This window comes from Juglans regia, chromosome 5, assembly GCF_001411555.2.
Source record: "Juglans regia cultivar Chandler chromosome 5, Walnut 2.0, whole genome shotgun sequence".
NCBI classification, from domain to species: domain Eukaryota; kingdom Viridiplantae; phylum Streptophyta; class Magnoliopsida; order Fagales; family Juglandaceae; genus Juglans; species Juglans regia.
In genome coordinates, this window is record NC_049905.1 from 4,547,706 (window position 1) to 4,564,245 (window position 16,540).

Here is a 16,540-nt window from a genome sequence, read left to right on the forward strand (position 1 = left end):
GGGTTTTACTATGAGGAAATCCACCATGGCTGCCGCCGTTATTTGGGTCGTCCCCGCTAGAATGGATAAGATGATGGCTCCAACTAGTTGAATCATGTCCCCGATAAAACCTTTGATGGGGGATGGAGCCGAGCGCAATCGGTCAAGTGTAATCCCCATCCGAATGAATGTCTCCCAATACAAGATGTCGCTTGAGCTACCATTGTCTATTAGGACCCTTCTTGTTAACTAGTTGGCAATCTGCACAGTCACGATGAGGGCATCATCATGGGGGCACAGAACTCCTTCTTCGTCCTTCTCGTTGAAAGTTATGACAAGCCCCTCGCGTGGCTCCTCACACTCAGGGCTGCCCTGTAGGTGGTGAACACTTCCTCGTATCTGGCCCTTCTAGTGTAGGCCCTCATTGCCGATGAGGTGGCGCCTCCTCCTGTGTATCCTCCTACTATCATGCGTATTTCGCCCATCGGGCCTTCTTCTCCAATCGAGCTCCTCCGTCGCGAGCTTGTCCTATTATGCCCGTCGGGGCCTCCTCCTATAGGGCTTTTACTTCTCCGCGGCTGTACACATTCGTCGTATTGCTGGCCGTGCCTCTTTTCACCTCATTGGTCTATCAGGGCTTCCATTTCCTCTAGTTTCTACGTCCTTGTGACACAATTCTCCATCTAGTGGCTGTTGATTTTGTGATAGGTGCAATATTTGGGGCGGATGGAGCCCTGTCATAGCTCACCTTATGGGCTCGGATCATCTCTTTTGGTCTCTACAGCCAAGTTGGTGTGGATGCATTGTCCGGCCTTCCCTCGTGCTGGCTGTTCTTCTTTGCGCTTTGTATCACACACCTTCTTCTTACCATCTTCTCGGCTCCCTTCGTCGTTCTAGCTGACCGCTTTTCTATCTACTCTGTCCGACTCGATTCAGGGTCATCAAAGCCTGAAGCGTGTCCTCAGCATTGATGAAGCCGTCAGCACGGTCCTTGAACTCCCTTAACGAGGTTGGAGTCCTCCGTGCAATCTCCGCCATAAAAGGGGTTGCAGGGCCAGATTCCCCCCCAGTAGTGCTGCTAGGGTGATGTTTTCATTTTGGTCATATATTGTCATGTGTTCCTTGTTGAAACGTGAGAGATAAGACTTCAGGCTCTCATCGCCTCTTTGCTTCATGGTCAGGAGATAGGCAGCGGGTCAGCTCCTCTTCCGGCTCGCCATGAACTGTGTCAAGAAGAGCCAAGCCAACTCGGTAAAACTAGTGATGGTCTTGGACAGCAGGGCCCGAAACCATGCTCTTGCCGCCCCCTTCAAGGTGAGGGGGAACGCCCTGCATGCGACCTCACTTGGGAACCCATGCAGGGTCATGTGCGCCTTGAAGATTTCCAAGTGCTTCAGGGGATCTTTAGACCCATCGTCCACATCTATCAGCTGGACTTTGAACCTCGGGGATAAGGGAACCGTTATGACGTAAGCGCTATATGGAACTCGAAGTTGGTGAGCAACTGGTCTATCGTGGAAGGTGGGCCTACTCGTTTAGCCACCTCATCGTACTTGTTTTCAAGTTTCTGGAACCAGAGGTCCACCTTATGTCACTCTTCTTTGGCTGCCTTTGTGTCAGGAGGACGGTGGGTCTCGGAGTTGTGGCTTTGCTAGTTTCCCTCCAGTTCTCCGTCCCCCTTCAAGGTGGCATTTTCCAGGCGAAATGGCCTCCATTTATTCCATGAGTTTCTATATCGTTGCAACTACTCATTGATTTTTCCTTCCATCGCCTCAGGTTGTTCTTCGTCTTGTCGCAAGGCTTGAGAGTGCATCGTCACCGGCATACGAAAGACACGCTACTTGTAGGAAAATAGATCCCACAGACGGCGCCAATGTTGATATCGTGTTTCTCAAGCTTGGGAAACTCCACGCTAATAGCACTCGGACTCTTCCTTACAAGGAGGAGAGTGGGGGAGCTCGGGGTTCGTGGTACCACTGAAGCTCAAGTCAGTCCAAGGTTGAAAATGAAGAGAGAAATGAGGGCTAGAATGAAATAGCATAGAAATGTTCAAGAATGTAAGAAACCCCTCTCTACAAAGTGAGGGGTATTTATACCTGGTTGGGGGTGGGGCCCGTGGTAATAGTGATCGGCATGTGGCTCCGTACCGAGATCATATGTCCCTGTCGGATCCCGTTTCATGCCAGACCTATCAAGCCTGGCCTGGGCCATCGCTGACACCCAAGGGAATCGTCCGTTGCGTGCCGACCCCAGGGATGCATTGAATGTTGCGTGGCCCTACCATGCGCACTTGATCATGTGTCATTAAATGCGGTGTGGCCTCGAACAGGCTTGTTCTTGCTCCATTAAATACGGCGTGGCTCTGGACGGGCTCCCTACCTCTCCTACGTTGTCCGGACAGTAGTGTCAAGACGGAGATGTCCCTGGAGTGGCCAATTTGGGTGTCAGGCTGTCCTGTCATGTCATGGTCGGGGGTACCCCTGTCAAGGGTGCCAGGTTACATGGTCTTCCATCCTCTTGTCATGATTCTTGCCCCATGTCATCCCTTCTGGGCCTTCTGAGCCATCACAGCCCATCATGCTCCTCATACGCGGGCCCAGGCCTTATCTTGGGCTTGTCCCTTGGGATTTCTCCCCTCACACCACACATGCTTATGGCAAGGTCCTAACCCTAACATCATAATTCATGGTCTGTGGATCCAAAAAAATGTGAGGTCGGGTTATTCCTAGAGCAAAATAATAATGTTTAAACTTATATGAAAGTATACAACCATGCATGAGCTCAAGCATATGCTACCATGAAGAAACATGGGAAGTAGTAAAATACTAATGTGAATGAAAAGAGGAAACCATAGTACTCCTTACACTGAAATGCAAGTCATCATTAATGCTGCGAGGAGTTTCATTAGATAATCTTTGAATTTTAAAGAACTTCCAAATTACTCGAGTTTCTGCTTCAGTGAATACATACTAATATTCTCAAATCATTCATGTAATGCTTTAGTTCCCATAAGAATTCACCAGTTGGAATGAGCAATTGACAATCGAGTGTATGCCATTATATTGACTTTGTAATTATCGAGAGTGATAACAAAACCGATGTAATGGTGTACCTTTGATATGTAAGGACTAGATATCTTTTAGATTTTTGGTACCCTAAAAACAATCATAAATTGTGGTCATCAGATTTCTCTTAATATGACGATAGAAATAATCAATTATTGGAATCTCCTTTGTAGTCCTTTGGTTGTTCTTCTCTTCCACATCTGCCCAGGTTCCAGGCACGCCCCTAGAAGTGGGAACCTGGTGCAATAAGACTTCATTGCCCAAGCCCAAATTTTCAACTACAGACACTGCTTCACATGTATCCCCTTTGTCATGGGTACCACTAGATTCTCCTTCCACCAACACACCCTTTTTGCACATAGAGACATGCACTACTTCACATGCAGCAGACGAGGTTTCAACGTTCCCGGGCTCACGAAAATCAGTTTGTTCAATCGGTTGCGCCTCCTTTTCAAGTACAATTAACTGTAAATCCTCTCCTCCATTTAATTGATTTTTCTCACTATCAAAACCTTGCTCACCCTGAACATTATCTACCGGAACGTCCCCTTTTGGATATGGAACATCTGTCTTTTTCAGAACTGACTTTCTCCTATTCTTTCTTTTTCCCATTTGACTGAGAAGATACTTTACAGGTAAGAAGATTATGACATTGGACCTTGCATCTCATACAAAATGCTAGAAGCGTTTCATAAACAAAGTCCTAGAAAATACTGGTTGGTATTTTTGGAGTCTCAATCCAAAAAGATTTTATAGGCTGCTGAGAAACATTCATCAACACACAAACTCATGCCCCATCAGTGTGCGTAGCATATCGTGTAGCATTATCCCTTCGTAAATAAAATCCAATTGGCGCCGTAATACTCTTGAGAAAGGCTTCTTGATAAAAGTTCAGTGGTAAACAAGGAAGCATGATTCAAACAGAAACTATTGTAAGTTCGAAATCCTCATTAAAATCAATGGACCATTGAAAAACACGGTAAATCACTCCATCAACATCACAACTCTCTCTTGACATGGCCTTTAGAAAGTCTTCCTTGTTAGAAAACTAACAAAAACATGACGAGGCTGTCTCATTGCAGAAACAACTGGTTGGCACATCAGACTCCATCACCCATGAATAAAAATTCTAATTCGATCCAAAGATGGTCTCTGTCTCAAGAGCTTCACGACTACATCAAATATGAAAGGTTAAGCAAATTTGTCTAATTCTTCTTTGGAGAACTGCACAAAAACTTCACCCTCTATAATTTTAGGTTGTCGAAAGGGAACCACCACCTCAGGGATGGCCTAAGGCATTTGCAATACAAGATCAACAAACAAACACAGACTCCCAACTGACTTCAAGGGGCCTTGAGGACCCCCGATGTTAGCCATCACAGCGTCGCAAACAAAACCCTAGCAAAACCTATTCTAGAATATATAATAGGCCCCGATGCTAAAATTCCATGGAGTCTTAGTCACTACTATTCCTATTTTTTTAAGCAATAATATTTCATTTCAACAATATTTTTCCTTCAATACATTACTGAGAATAGAAATAGGCCCCTCCTCGATTTAAATTTGCTCATCTTCCACTGTAAGACGTACTCCAATCTTCCCAAACTGGTGAGCTATGGTATTACCTTCTCTATGAATGAATTGAATCTTTTCCAGCAAGGTCAACTTCATCTAACATCTTATATCAGAAATTATTTGGCCATAATTTGTTCAATTTTCTGCATCATTATAATTAATGTCCTTGACTATGGTATTTGAAAACCCCATATCCAAGCAAACTTCCATGGCCCTCCACAGTGCAATACATTCATCAATAAACTGGATGAGTAATATGTCTCCTATGTGCAGCAGTAATTAACCTGCTATATCTCGAATTATCACTCTTATTATACCTATCTTTTTTGTTGACTTATCAATTGCAGCATCCCAGTTTATTTTAACAAAATTACACTACAAAAGGTTCTAGAGCTAATTCTCTTGCTGCTTTACCTTCTCTCGAGGGCTTAATTCCAAACTTGTTTTCAAATACCAACAATTTTCTTTTAAGCCATAGCATTCTCATTGTCACTATAGTCCATTCTAATTCATCTTGGTACAGCCTAGAGATCATTTTCTCCCACAACTCATGTAGAAAATCATCTTGGACCACTTTTAGTTTTATTATTTTCTGCTTTCCAAAGAAAATTCTTCCCTAACCCTAGAACTTTCAATGCCCATTATTATGTCTTCCATCCTTCATCTTCCTTATTGCTAGTTGAAGTTTCCCTTTTAAAGTGGTTGGCACTACTATTCCTATTTGGCATTCAACTCAATTAATTTTATACTTGTCGCTAATAGCTTGATGGCATATGATCCGATTTTTCAAATAAAAAATCTGTATTCAAAACCGTCCACTCCTTTTATAAAAAAAATAATAATTTCACTATTGGTTCTTATTTTTAATTCTTATTGTTAGAATTTTTTATTTTTTTATTTAATGATTAAAAAAATATTTTTTAATAATATTATAATTTTTATTTTTTAAAAAATATTAAAAAATACATATAAAAAAATGATTAATTATGGCTAACAGTACCTCCCAGAGCTGGGGACGTAGCACCGTGCCACCGTTCAAAAACAAAAATGACTTTTATGCTTTGCGCCAAAGGTTTTGACCAAAAAGAGACACATGTCCCGAAGGTTTTGGACGAGTCTCATTGACTTTTTTAACGACGGCTGACAGCACATCCATCACGTGTGTCCCAAGTCAAAGGTGCGTCACTGCGTATCAAACTCTTAGACCCATGATTTTTTTTTTTTTAATTTTCATTTTATTCAAAATCACCTCTTTTACATAACTATTTTTAGTAAAATTTTTACATTAATTTATACATATTTGAGACAAAATTAATTTTTTTTTAAAATCAATTTTTTTATATATATTTTACAATTAGCATCAACTATATACATTTGACATTAATAATGCAAATGTAATAATAAAATATATAATTTTTTTATATATTATATTAAAAATATAATAAAATGAAAAAATATATATAATATATTATAATAATAAAATAAATGTGCAAGTGAAAGTTTATTGTGTTGTTGAATGAGGGAAAAAAGAAAAATATTGTGATAGAGATAGTAGGAAGAAAGAAAAATAATGATTCAAATATGTTTTGGAGAATGAATAGTAGTTATCTAAATTTAGATAAGTACTGTTCATAACTAACTAAATATTTGAATATGTATAAGTCAATATAAAAGATTTTAGGATCATATTATGTAAATATGATTTTGCATATATATATATATATTGACTAATATAAATACTCTTACAAAAGCCTATAATAATTAATGTCAAACGTTTCATCCAATTCTTATATTCTCGAATTAATTCGTGGAATAAAGGATTTGAGCTAAGCAACAACTCAAGTTTTATTTATTTATTTTTTATTTAAAAGTAAGTTCAATTTATCAAATTTATTATCAATTTTTAAATCAAAATAAGAGAATAGTTTTACTATATACAAGTCAGTGCGCGTTATCACAATACTTAATAGTGTAATTCATTACAATTTTTTTAAAAAATAAAATATCAATCATTTTTAAATTATGAAAAGTATCTATATATATATAAAATATAAGATTTATGAATATATTTCTTCGAAAAAAAGTGTTTTATTTCAGTCAAATCGATGTAGTATAACACCAAGAACTGTGAGTAATAATCAACATGACCATTCAATTATTATAAGGAAAATATTAAATATATTTAAGAAAAATTTATTAAAAAATTATTTTATCAAAGATTAAAAGTCTTAAAATTTAAATTTAAAAAAAAAAACTAAGAAAACGAGTCTTATTATAAATATATCTAACATTGCTCTTTCTTTTTTTAATTATCTAAATAAAACTTTTAGCTTTTGGATGAATATAAACTTTACAAGAGAGCATTTACAATGGATTTTGTAAAATACCATCTTCTGTAAAATATAAAAAAAGATGGTTAAAATTTCCTTCTAATGGATCATCTATTTTATTTCTATTTTTCATTTAGCTACAATAAATCTGTTACATATAGTGGTTACTATTTATTCCTCTAAATAATTTTTTATTATTTCTCTCTCATTTTATCCTCATTTCTTTTTTATCTTATTTTCATTTTAGCCCTTTATCACTTTTGCACAACTCCTCTCACTCTCTTGTCTCTTATTTACACTCTAGCACTCCCTTTATATCATCTTCGACTTTGATGCATACAGAAGTTTTGATTTTAACAATAAAGGCAGATTTTTTTTATTGTTTTACTCTATTTTTTAAGTAATTTAAAATATTATATTACAAAAAAAATTATAAATATCAAAATATATGATATATAGAGAATATAATATTTAAAATGAATAAAAAAATATTTAAATGATATAAGTTGATATAAAAAAAAAGTTTTGGTGATATATTCTAGCTCTGAAAGATGAGATTTTGCCGAGTCCTATATGGGTTGCAAGTTGCAACCTGCAAAACATCGGAAGTGTTGCTTTGCATGCTTCTGTTTCCCTTTAGCTGCAGATACACTTTGTTAGAACTGGTACGGATGTGACGTTGAGGTTGGACCATGAGTAAAAACTTTCAAGTAAATCTCTGTCATCTTCAAGTAAATTTGAAGGGATTAACGGAGAAATGATACCTCTATATATTCCGCCCACTCTCCAAGTTTTCTCGTCCTATTTACATCCTCTCTCTCTCTCGCTAACTATATATCTAAGTGTTACACTTAGAGACACACAAAAGGACACGAATACCGTCAAAGCTTTCATCCGTGAGAATGGCAGGAAAGCTTATGAAAGCGGTTCAGTACTTTGGCTATGGGGGAGGAGCTGCTGGTTTGAAGGTTATTTTCATATTTATATTCATTCGTCTTTGTTTCTCTGTATTACCTGCGGTCAAGACCCATTTCTATCCAATTCTATGTTTTTTTTTTGTTTTCGTTCCAAATCTCTTTCGCTCATGTGCTATGAATTAGGAAGTTATTGTTTTCTCTTCAACATATTAGTAATTAAGTGAAACTACAATTCTTGTTTTGAAAGTTCCATTTGAAACTTACAATTAGTTTGGGTTGTCAAGGGTAAAAATAATGATTTCGGAAATAAAGCAATTGGGTATAAGTTTGGTTATTGCAGTGATGGAGCTTCTATACCTACTATCTTGTATGTTTAAAACAAAAGGAAATAATATTGTGATAAGTGTTAGGAACTATAAGAGAAAAGTAAAAATAAAAGTAGAATCAATGATTTACGTAGTTCGGCAACACGTCTATTCACGAAGCTGTAGATAATTTTATTCAAATGATAAATCTACAATGCGGTAGCATTACGAGATCAGTTTAATACAATATTTAGGAAATCTTAATTGAGAAATACTAAAGCCACACATGGGATCCCGACAGTTTATTTATTTTTTACTAAGTAATTAAGAAAATGTTTTGAGATAAATCCTCTCCATTTGAGATATGATAAAACGTGTTACTTTCTGAACTGTCCACATAAAACTTGTTTGAGGTACAGGCTTTCCAGAATTGCAATACTCTTCAAAATCGTTGAAGTAGCTTTGATATTCGAGATTGTGATGGTTGATACATTGGTGAAAGGGGAAAAAAAATCTTCTTTTGGGGAGAACAACACAGAAAACTGATTGCCCATGATACAATTGATCTTTCTTGCAGCTTTGATCGTTGTTTCCTTTTTCCTTCATGCTTTCTAATGTTTCATTTCTCACACTGTTTACACTGCAAATCTGAATCGCCTATGCGTTTTGGGTTGCTAACATTGTATAATTTGGGATTTTCTTTTTGCATTTGCTTCTTGCTTTACAAAGCTATAATGTCAAAAGTCATTGACATTATAGTAGAAACTCTCTATGTATCTGCTTAACAAATTATTGTAAGGAAACATAATTTTCATTTTTGTTGTAGCATGTTGAGGTTCCAGTTCCCACTCCAAAAGAGGATGAGCTCTTGCTAAAACTGGAAGCAACTAGTCTAAATGCAGTGGATTGGAAAATTCAGAAAGGCAAAATCAGGCCTTTCTTACCTCGCAAGTTCCCTTACATACCTGGTAATTCTTCATTGTTCTTTGCTTCTATTAACAAAACTTTATTTGATGCCTTATTTCACCTAAGGAACGAATTTTAATACACATATATATTTAATGACAACATCTACGTGCAAATAGTTCAGTGATACTATTGAATTGAGTTTTTTGTGGATGGTTGCTTGTTGCAAACTTTTGGGAAGTGTCATTTTTTCCTTTCTTGCTGATCATATTCTTTGGCAGAGTAGGTTTGGATGTGGCAGGTGAGGTCGTAGAGGTTGGAGCAGGGGTCAAAAGATTCAAAGCTGGGGACAAAGTCATAGCTTCGCTTTACTTTTCTGTGAGTATTAATTGTTATTCCTTCAGTTTTCTACTTTCCTGCTATTAACTTGGATATTCCTCATGCTCTCTGTTTGTATGATTGATGACTACGAATAATTTTAAAACAGAGTTTTTTTTTCTTCCTCTTCTTCAACTTCTGTGGAAATCAGATGTACTTAATAGCTTCCCCCGCCCCCTCTCCTCCCCGGAAGTTTGGATAACTCTTAACAGAATCAAGCCCTTTGTGAAATTTAGAATTTCCTTTCATCCTGTTATTTTGTTTAATGATTGTAGAGCATTTCCCACTTGGTACTACATGACATTGACATGGTACATAGGAACAAAACAATAATGATGTGGTGGCATGGCAAATTAAGTGTTGGATATGCATACTGCTGGAAAAAAACAGCAACTTTTATCATTGGTGCTAATGTGAGATACCGCAGGTGCGAGTTATTAGATTAGTGTACCAGAATGAAACTCTGACGGAGACGTTTGGATTCGAAGATGACTTGAGATGATTTGAGATGAGCTGAGATGAGTTGAGATGGATTGTGAATAGTAATGAGATGAATTGTGAATAGTAGTGAGATTTGTGAGTTAAAGTTGCTGAATAGTAGTGAGATGAGTTGAGATGAGCTGAGATGACTTGCGAATCCAAACGTCTCTAAGTGATCCTTGATTAGTTCACTAGGTAAGTAGCACATTCTGGTGACTCAGGTTTGTAATGTAAGTTGGCCCGGGCATTCCTCGAATATATCCATATTTTAGAAACTACTTCTGAGCTTAGGATGCATATAGTGCTTATCCAGCACTTTCCAAGCCGCACTCATCATTGTCCTTATTTTATATTCTATCCTTGCTTTAGATATGGCGTGGCATGATTTTTTGATAATTTAGATACGGCGTGGCATGATTTTTTTGATGAGGTAGGACAATTGTATATAGCAACTCCAGATCCCTTCCAGCTGTGATAATACTCAGAATTGAGTTATTTCTAAAACCCTCATCCATTTTTTCTGTTGTTGTGTTATATATCTTGACAGTATGGAGGTGGACTAGCTGAGTTTGCTGTGGCTAAGGAGAGGCTGACAGTTTCTAGGCCACCCGAAGTTTCAGCAGCTGATGGTGCTGGCTTACCTATAGCTGGTATAACAGCTCTCCAGGTTCTCACCCAATCTGCTGGGATCAAGCTTGACAGAAGTGGCCAGCAGGTAAACATTCTAGTCACTGCCGCCTCAAGTGGTGTGGGTCACTACGCGGTTCAGCTGGCAAAGCTTGGAAACACACATGTAACTGCCACTTGTGGGGCCCGCAACCTTGACTTTGTCAAGCACTTAGGGGCTGATGAGGTTCTCGACTACAAGACCCCAGATGGGGCGGCTCTGAAGAGCCCATCTGGTCGAAACTCGAAAGTATGATTTTGTGATCCACTGTGCAACAGGCATTCCTTGGTCAACTTTTGATCCCAATCTGAGTCCAAATGGAAAGGTCTTTGATTTAAGTCCCACCTCAAGTGTTCTACTGACTTTTGCTCTAAAGAAAGTCACCTTCTCCAAAAAGCAGCTTTTGCCGATGTTTGCAACTATCAATACTGAGAGCCTGGATGATCTTGTTAAGTTAGTGAAGGAAGGTAAACTTAAGACTGCAATTGACTCAAGGCATTCCCTGAGCAAGGCTGAAGATGCGTGGGCTAAGTGCGTTGATTGCCATGCTACTGGAAAGATCATTGTGGAGCCTTGAGAGTGGATATAATATCCTGAGAGTTGTTAGATCTTATATGTACTTGATAGGATTGTGTATCGGTAAATAAAACCATGTATATGTAGTTGAATGGGGTGTTTGGCCTGATATTGTCAAATATAAGTGTAATGCAGATTGCTGAGTGTTTGCAGCTGCAATATAAAATACGCTGCATTGATTGAAACAGGGTCGTTTGTAATATAAAGCATTCGGAATTTAGAATGCCTCGGTAATCTGTAGGCTTTGAAGAAGCCTTTGTTTAAAACAAGAACCGAGTAGGAAGGGTTGCCAGCCGAGTCACATAGTACTTGCACTCAATTCATCCAAGCCATTATTTGTAACTTTATAAATAGATTTTGTTAAAGTATTCATAAAGATAGGAGGAAACATGTTCTTAATACAAATATGGATTGTTTGAGTCTTTATGAATATTGTACTTTGATATATGTATATATAAGGAATTCTACTCATCAATCACTATTCATTCTCACACTCTACACCTACAACTTTTTCATAGGGTGTAAGGGTGTTTTTCATAGAATGTGAGAGTGTTTTTCATAGGGTGTGAGATAGTGAATAGTGGCTGAAAAGAATTTTTCATAAAGTAAACAATCTTTCTCATTTAATTACATCAAGATCAGCAATTCCAGGTCCATTATATTTACTTTTAAGGCTCAACAATAATCTTCCCAGTGGCATGGCCGTCAATACTCTTAGCCCAAGCCCCTTCGGCCTTGCCCAAGGGATATTTTGAGTCAATCACTGTCTTGAGCTTCCCTTCCTTGACCAGGTTAACAAGATAGAGGAGGTTCTCACCCTTTGGAAACAAGATCAGTGGCACCAGTTGCTTCTTGGAGAAAGTAAGTTTCTTCAGGGCAAATGTGATGAGGGAACTAGGAGAAGGAGTAATATCAATCACCTTCCCACTTGGGCTCAAATTAGGTTCAAAAGTAGACCAAGGAATGCCGGTTGCACAATGAATAACTGCATCATATTTTCGACCAGATGGGCTCCTTAGAGCTGCCCCATCTGGGGTCTTGTAGTCAAGAACCTCATCAGCCCCTAATCTCTTGACAAGATCAATGTTGCGGGCACCACAAGTAGCTGTCACATGTGCATTTCCCAGCTTAGCCAGTTGAACCGCGTAGTGGCCCACTCCACCTGAAGCAGCAGTTATCAGAATGTTTGCCTTCTTGTCACTTCCATCAAGCTTGATGCCAGCAGATTGAGTGAGAGCCTGGTGAGCTGTCAATCCTGCAACCGGGAGACCGACAACATTGGCTGCTGAAACTCCAGGTGGTCTTGCAACTGTCAAGCTTTCCTTGGTCACAGCAAACTCCGCCAGTCCACCGCCATTCTGTCATTAATGCAAGAACCACTACAGACATTAGACTATTAAGACAGTAGATACTAAAAGTTCGATACAGGTTATTTAGATAATACATCCTATCAACCTGGTGAGTATCTAACAACATCCTTATCCATAAAATAGTAATTGGCATGAAATTATGGCGTTCATGACAACTGGAATGATCATATCATTTTGTATTACTATTGCACCCCAGAAAATACATGAATTTAAAGCATGCATTGGATTAGAGCATGGATGGACCGTGCTAGTTCAAACGGTGCCATGACATCTGATCAGGTTGATTCTATAACCCAACAGAAATATAAAACTCAACAATTGGCTGGGATACTAGCTTATTAGTCATTTGGTCAATCTAGTCTCGTCTTAATAAAATTGCTTGTAGTGCAAACTTTTAAGTACAGACCAAGATCAAGACAACAAAACTAGTGTTTTTCTAGGGCATAAATGCATGTGTATCATGCTTATGGCAAAGTCCTGACCCTAACATCACAATTCATGGTCCCTGAATCCAAAACAATGTGAGGTCAGGTTATTCCTAGAGCAAAATAATAATGTTTAAACTTATATGAAAGTATACAACCATGCATGAGCTCAAGCATATGCTACCATGAAGAAACATGGGAAGTAGTAAAATACAGATGTGAATGAAAAGAGGAAACCATAGTACTCCTTACATTGAAATGCAAGTCATCATTAATGCTGCAAGGAGTTTCATTAGATAATCTTTAACTTTTAAAGAACTTCCAAATTACTCGAATTTCTGCTTCAGTGAATACATACTAATATTCTCAAATCATTCACGAAACGCTTTAGTTCCCATAAGAATTCACCAGCTGGAATGAGCAATTGACAATCAAGTGTATGCCATTATATTGACTTTGTAATTAGAAAGAGTGATAACAAAACCGATGTAATGGTGTACCTCTGATATGTAGGGCCTAGATATCTTTTAGATTTCTGGTACCCTAAAAACAATCATAAGTCACGGTCACCAGATTTCTCTTAATATGATGATAGAAATAACCGATCATTGGAATCTCCTTTTTAGTCCTCTGGTCGTTCTTCCCCAAGACAGAGGACCAGAAGTGTTAAAAATTTCAAATTAAGCTAACCCAGGAACAAACCAAAAGAGTATATACAAGATATTACCCTGGGGTTAGTCATAGCTACAATTTTATCACCAACTTTGAAGTTTTTGGCTCCCGGTCCAACCTCTATAACCTCACCTGCCACATCAGAAGCTGTTCCAACAAGGAAGGAAAACGTTCATTGTTACATGACAACCATCAAATCATTTTTTCCGCCACAAAAGGAGTGGGGAAGAGAATGTTCCATGGAAAAAGCAAAATTCATTTACCTGGTATGTGAGGGAACTTGCTAGGAAGAAAGGGCCGCAGCATGCCTTTCTGAACTTTCCAATCAAATGGATTGAGACTAGCTGCTTCTACTCTCAACAAGACCTCATCTTTATTGGGAGTGGGAACTGGCACTTCAACATGCTGCAAACAAGCATGAAATTAATAGAACAGTCATTTGAGGAAGCCATAGGATCCTAATAATATAATGTCAGTGGCTTCATTTTGTATAGAAAACACAGAGAAAAGACAGCTCTCAGTCATCACTATACAGCATAAACCTAATTTAAAACTTCCAATACAGACAGAAATAAATAGCAGAATTTAATAGCTCCCTCTCTATCTCCTATCTGAAGATTTCAGTAAATCAAACAGTTACATAATGGAAGATCCGGATAGTCACACACCAACATATATGGAAGAACATCAAAAGGGTTTGGGGGGATTCTCTCTACTTATCCTATATGAGGTGGGCAACAAGACCAATATCTGGTTTTGGTGTGATGCATAGTGTGAAATCAGCCTCCAAAAGTGCCTTCTTGAAGGTGTTTAACATATCCAGCCATTTGCAATTCTCCAATGATAGTCACCAGTGGAACATTACCTTCATTATAAGATCACTCCATGATTGGGAAGTGGACCTGTTCTCTTTGTTCTACAGCTTCTTATAAACTTTTTGGTTGAATGGAGGTAGTAAGGATAAAATATGGGGCTCCGGTTCAAAAGGTGGATGTTTGAAGTTAGTACCTACTATCAGGCTTGACTGTCCTCCTTTTTCTTGGAAAAGCCTTTGGAAAAACATGACTACTTCACAGATGGCTTTTTTTGTAGAGTAATGATACCCACACAACACATTTCACGTAAGGAGATTTTGGTAAAATGATGTTATTTTTACAAGTTAATTTACAAAAATAACCTTCATTTTAAAATATTATTGTGTAAAATGTTGTGAAAAGTGATGTGTTAATCATTTTTCTTTTTTGTATGGACAACTTCTTCAGAGAAAATCTTAAACCAGGATAACATGAAGAAGAGGTGTGCCATATGGATTGATGTTGCATGAAAACAGTTGAGAAATCAACCGATCATCTTCGGCTTCATTGTGCTGTGGCTGGAGCCTTGTGGGTGTTGCATGTGCAAGGCTTGGGTGTGCAAGCCTTTTAGGAAAAAGTTGGCCCACTGTAAAAAAAAATAGCTTTTCCGGATGGGTGGTGGAGCCCGGTTTTTTCAAAGGGCTTATTCAAATCATTATCGTTTCGTTCTCGGATGGGTGGTGCAAGAGTTCGAAACTTTAGTGCTTAAAGCACTCGATAGCGGCTCAAACCATCCATCTTTTTTCTTCTTTCCTCTACTTTGTATATTGAGTTCTGTCATTGTTTTTCCTTTCAACCCTACGTGGGTGCTCTCTCTTGTATCCTTCCTTGTGTGTTATAATTGCACTCTTTTGCGCTTTTGTTTGTTTTTCAAAAACATCCCATCTCATCTCATCTCATCTCACCTCATCATTACAACTTTCTCAAATCCTCACACAAAATAAAATAAACAATTCAACTTTTTCAAATTCTAAAATAACAATAATATTAAAAAATATATTCTAACAATATTTTATTCAACTTTTTAACTTTAATCTCATCTCATCTCATCTCTGAAAACAAACGAGGCCTGATAAAATATTGAATTACATATTGAAAAAAGTGTTTGTCTCACGGCCCATATTATTCTAAAATTTTTTATATATCCTGGAAGCTGTAACCATTAAAATAGCAAAATTTCCCCACGCAATGGCAAATCCAAATGCCCCATAACTTGAAGTTTTTCCACTTCAACATAGCACATGAATCAACATGGATAAGAAAATTTTGCATAAGACCATCAAATGGGTCATTACCCCTAAAACCCATTTTTGAATCTTATCAAAACTTCGTCTTTTTTAGTACATCCTGACCCTTCCAAATCCGGAGAATCTTTACAGCCCCCAGAAACATTTAACAAACCAGAAGTAAATGGTAAAAGACAAGAGCTTTGGGTTTCTACAAGCAGAGTTTGAAGAAAAATAACTAAGAATACCAAGAAAGTACTGGAGATCAAGCAGAATATGGTAGAAAAATGAGGAAAGCGAAATAGAATGAAACCTGTAAGCCATCTGGTCCGCCACCGTAGGCATTATACTGAACTGCCTTCATAAGCTTCCCTGCCATTTTGATAGGATCAAGAGACATGTCCGCAGCTCAAAGGATTAAAGATTTAAAGAGTGGGTGCGACGTCCAGGAAAATGCAAGGGAGGTGTGGCTCTACGGCAACCATTAGCTAGAGAGCGTCTGAAATTGTGCCATTCTGCCCGCCACATGTATATCCCATGATATCAATATCAACCTCTTGTTTCCTTCTTTCGATGTACTACAATAGGACGAAGTGATGTTCCACAACAGACTTCATAGTTATCGAATTTTATATGATTAATGTTAGATAAAATAAATATTTTTATTGATTAATGTTAGATTTTATCTAATAAAAATATTTATTTAATTGACATAATTTAATATAATATATTAAATTATAAAATAGATTTAATATATTATATAGAATCACGTCAGTTTATAAATTTACTTTTATAAAATATCTTTATAATTATAG

General features: G+C 37.7%; 1 protein-coding gene and 1 pseudogene across 1 annotated transcript; one reads left to right on the plus strand and one right to left on the minus strand.

Moving 5' to 3' along the window:
• Positions 1 to 7,825: 7,825 nt before the first annotated feature.
• Positions 7,826 to 11,429, plus strand: LOC109019187 (annotated as a pseudogene).
• Positions 11,430 to 11,600: 171 nt separating this feature from the next.
• Positions 11,601 to 16,250, minus strand: LOC109012612 (chloroplast envelope quinone oxidoreductase homolog). Its single transcript, XM_018994332.2, has 4 exons — positions 16,039 to 16,250; positions 13,909 to 14,050; positions 13,701 to 13,792; positions 11,601 to 12,536 (listed from the first exon to the last, which is right to left on the minus strand). Exons 1-4 carry the CDS (start codon positions 16,123 to 16,125, stop codon positions 11,847 to 11,849), a joined length of 1,011 nt encoding a protein of 336 aa, XP_018849877.2. The 5' UTR covers positions 16,126 to 16,250; the 3' UTR covers positions 11,601 to 11,846.
• Positions 16,251 to 16,540: the final 290 nt, after the last annotated feature.

Coding starts and splice junctions, on each gene's coding strand:
- LOC109012612 (XM_018994332.2), bottom strand. CDS start 16,125: ATGTCTCTTGATCCTATCAAAATGGCAGGGAAGCTTATGAAGGCAGTT. Junction 14,051..16,038: donor GCGGACCAGATGGCTTACAG/GTTTCATTCTAT, acceptor GCTTGTTTGCAG/CATGTTGAAGTGCCAGTTCC. Junction 12,537..13,700: donor TAGCTATGACTAACCCCAGG/GTAATATCTTGT, acceptor CATTAATGACAG/AATGGCGGTGGACTGGCGGA.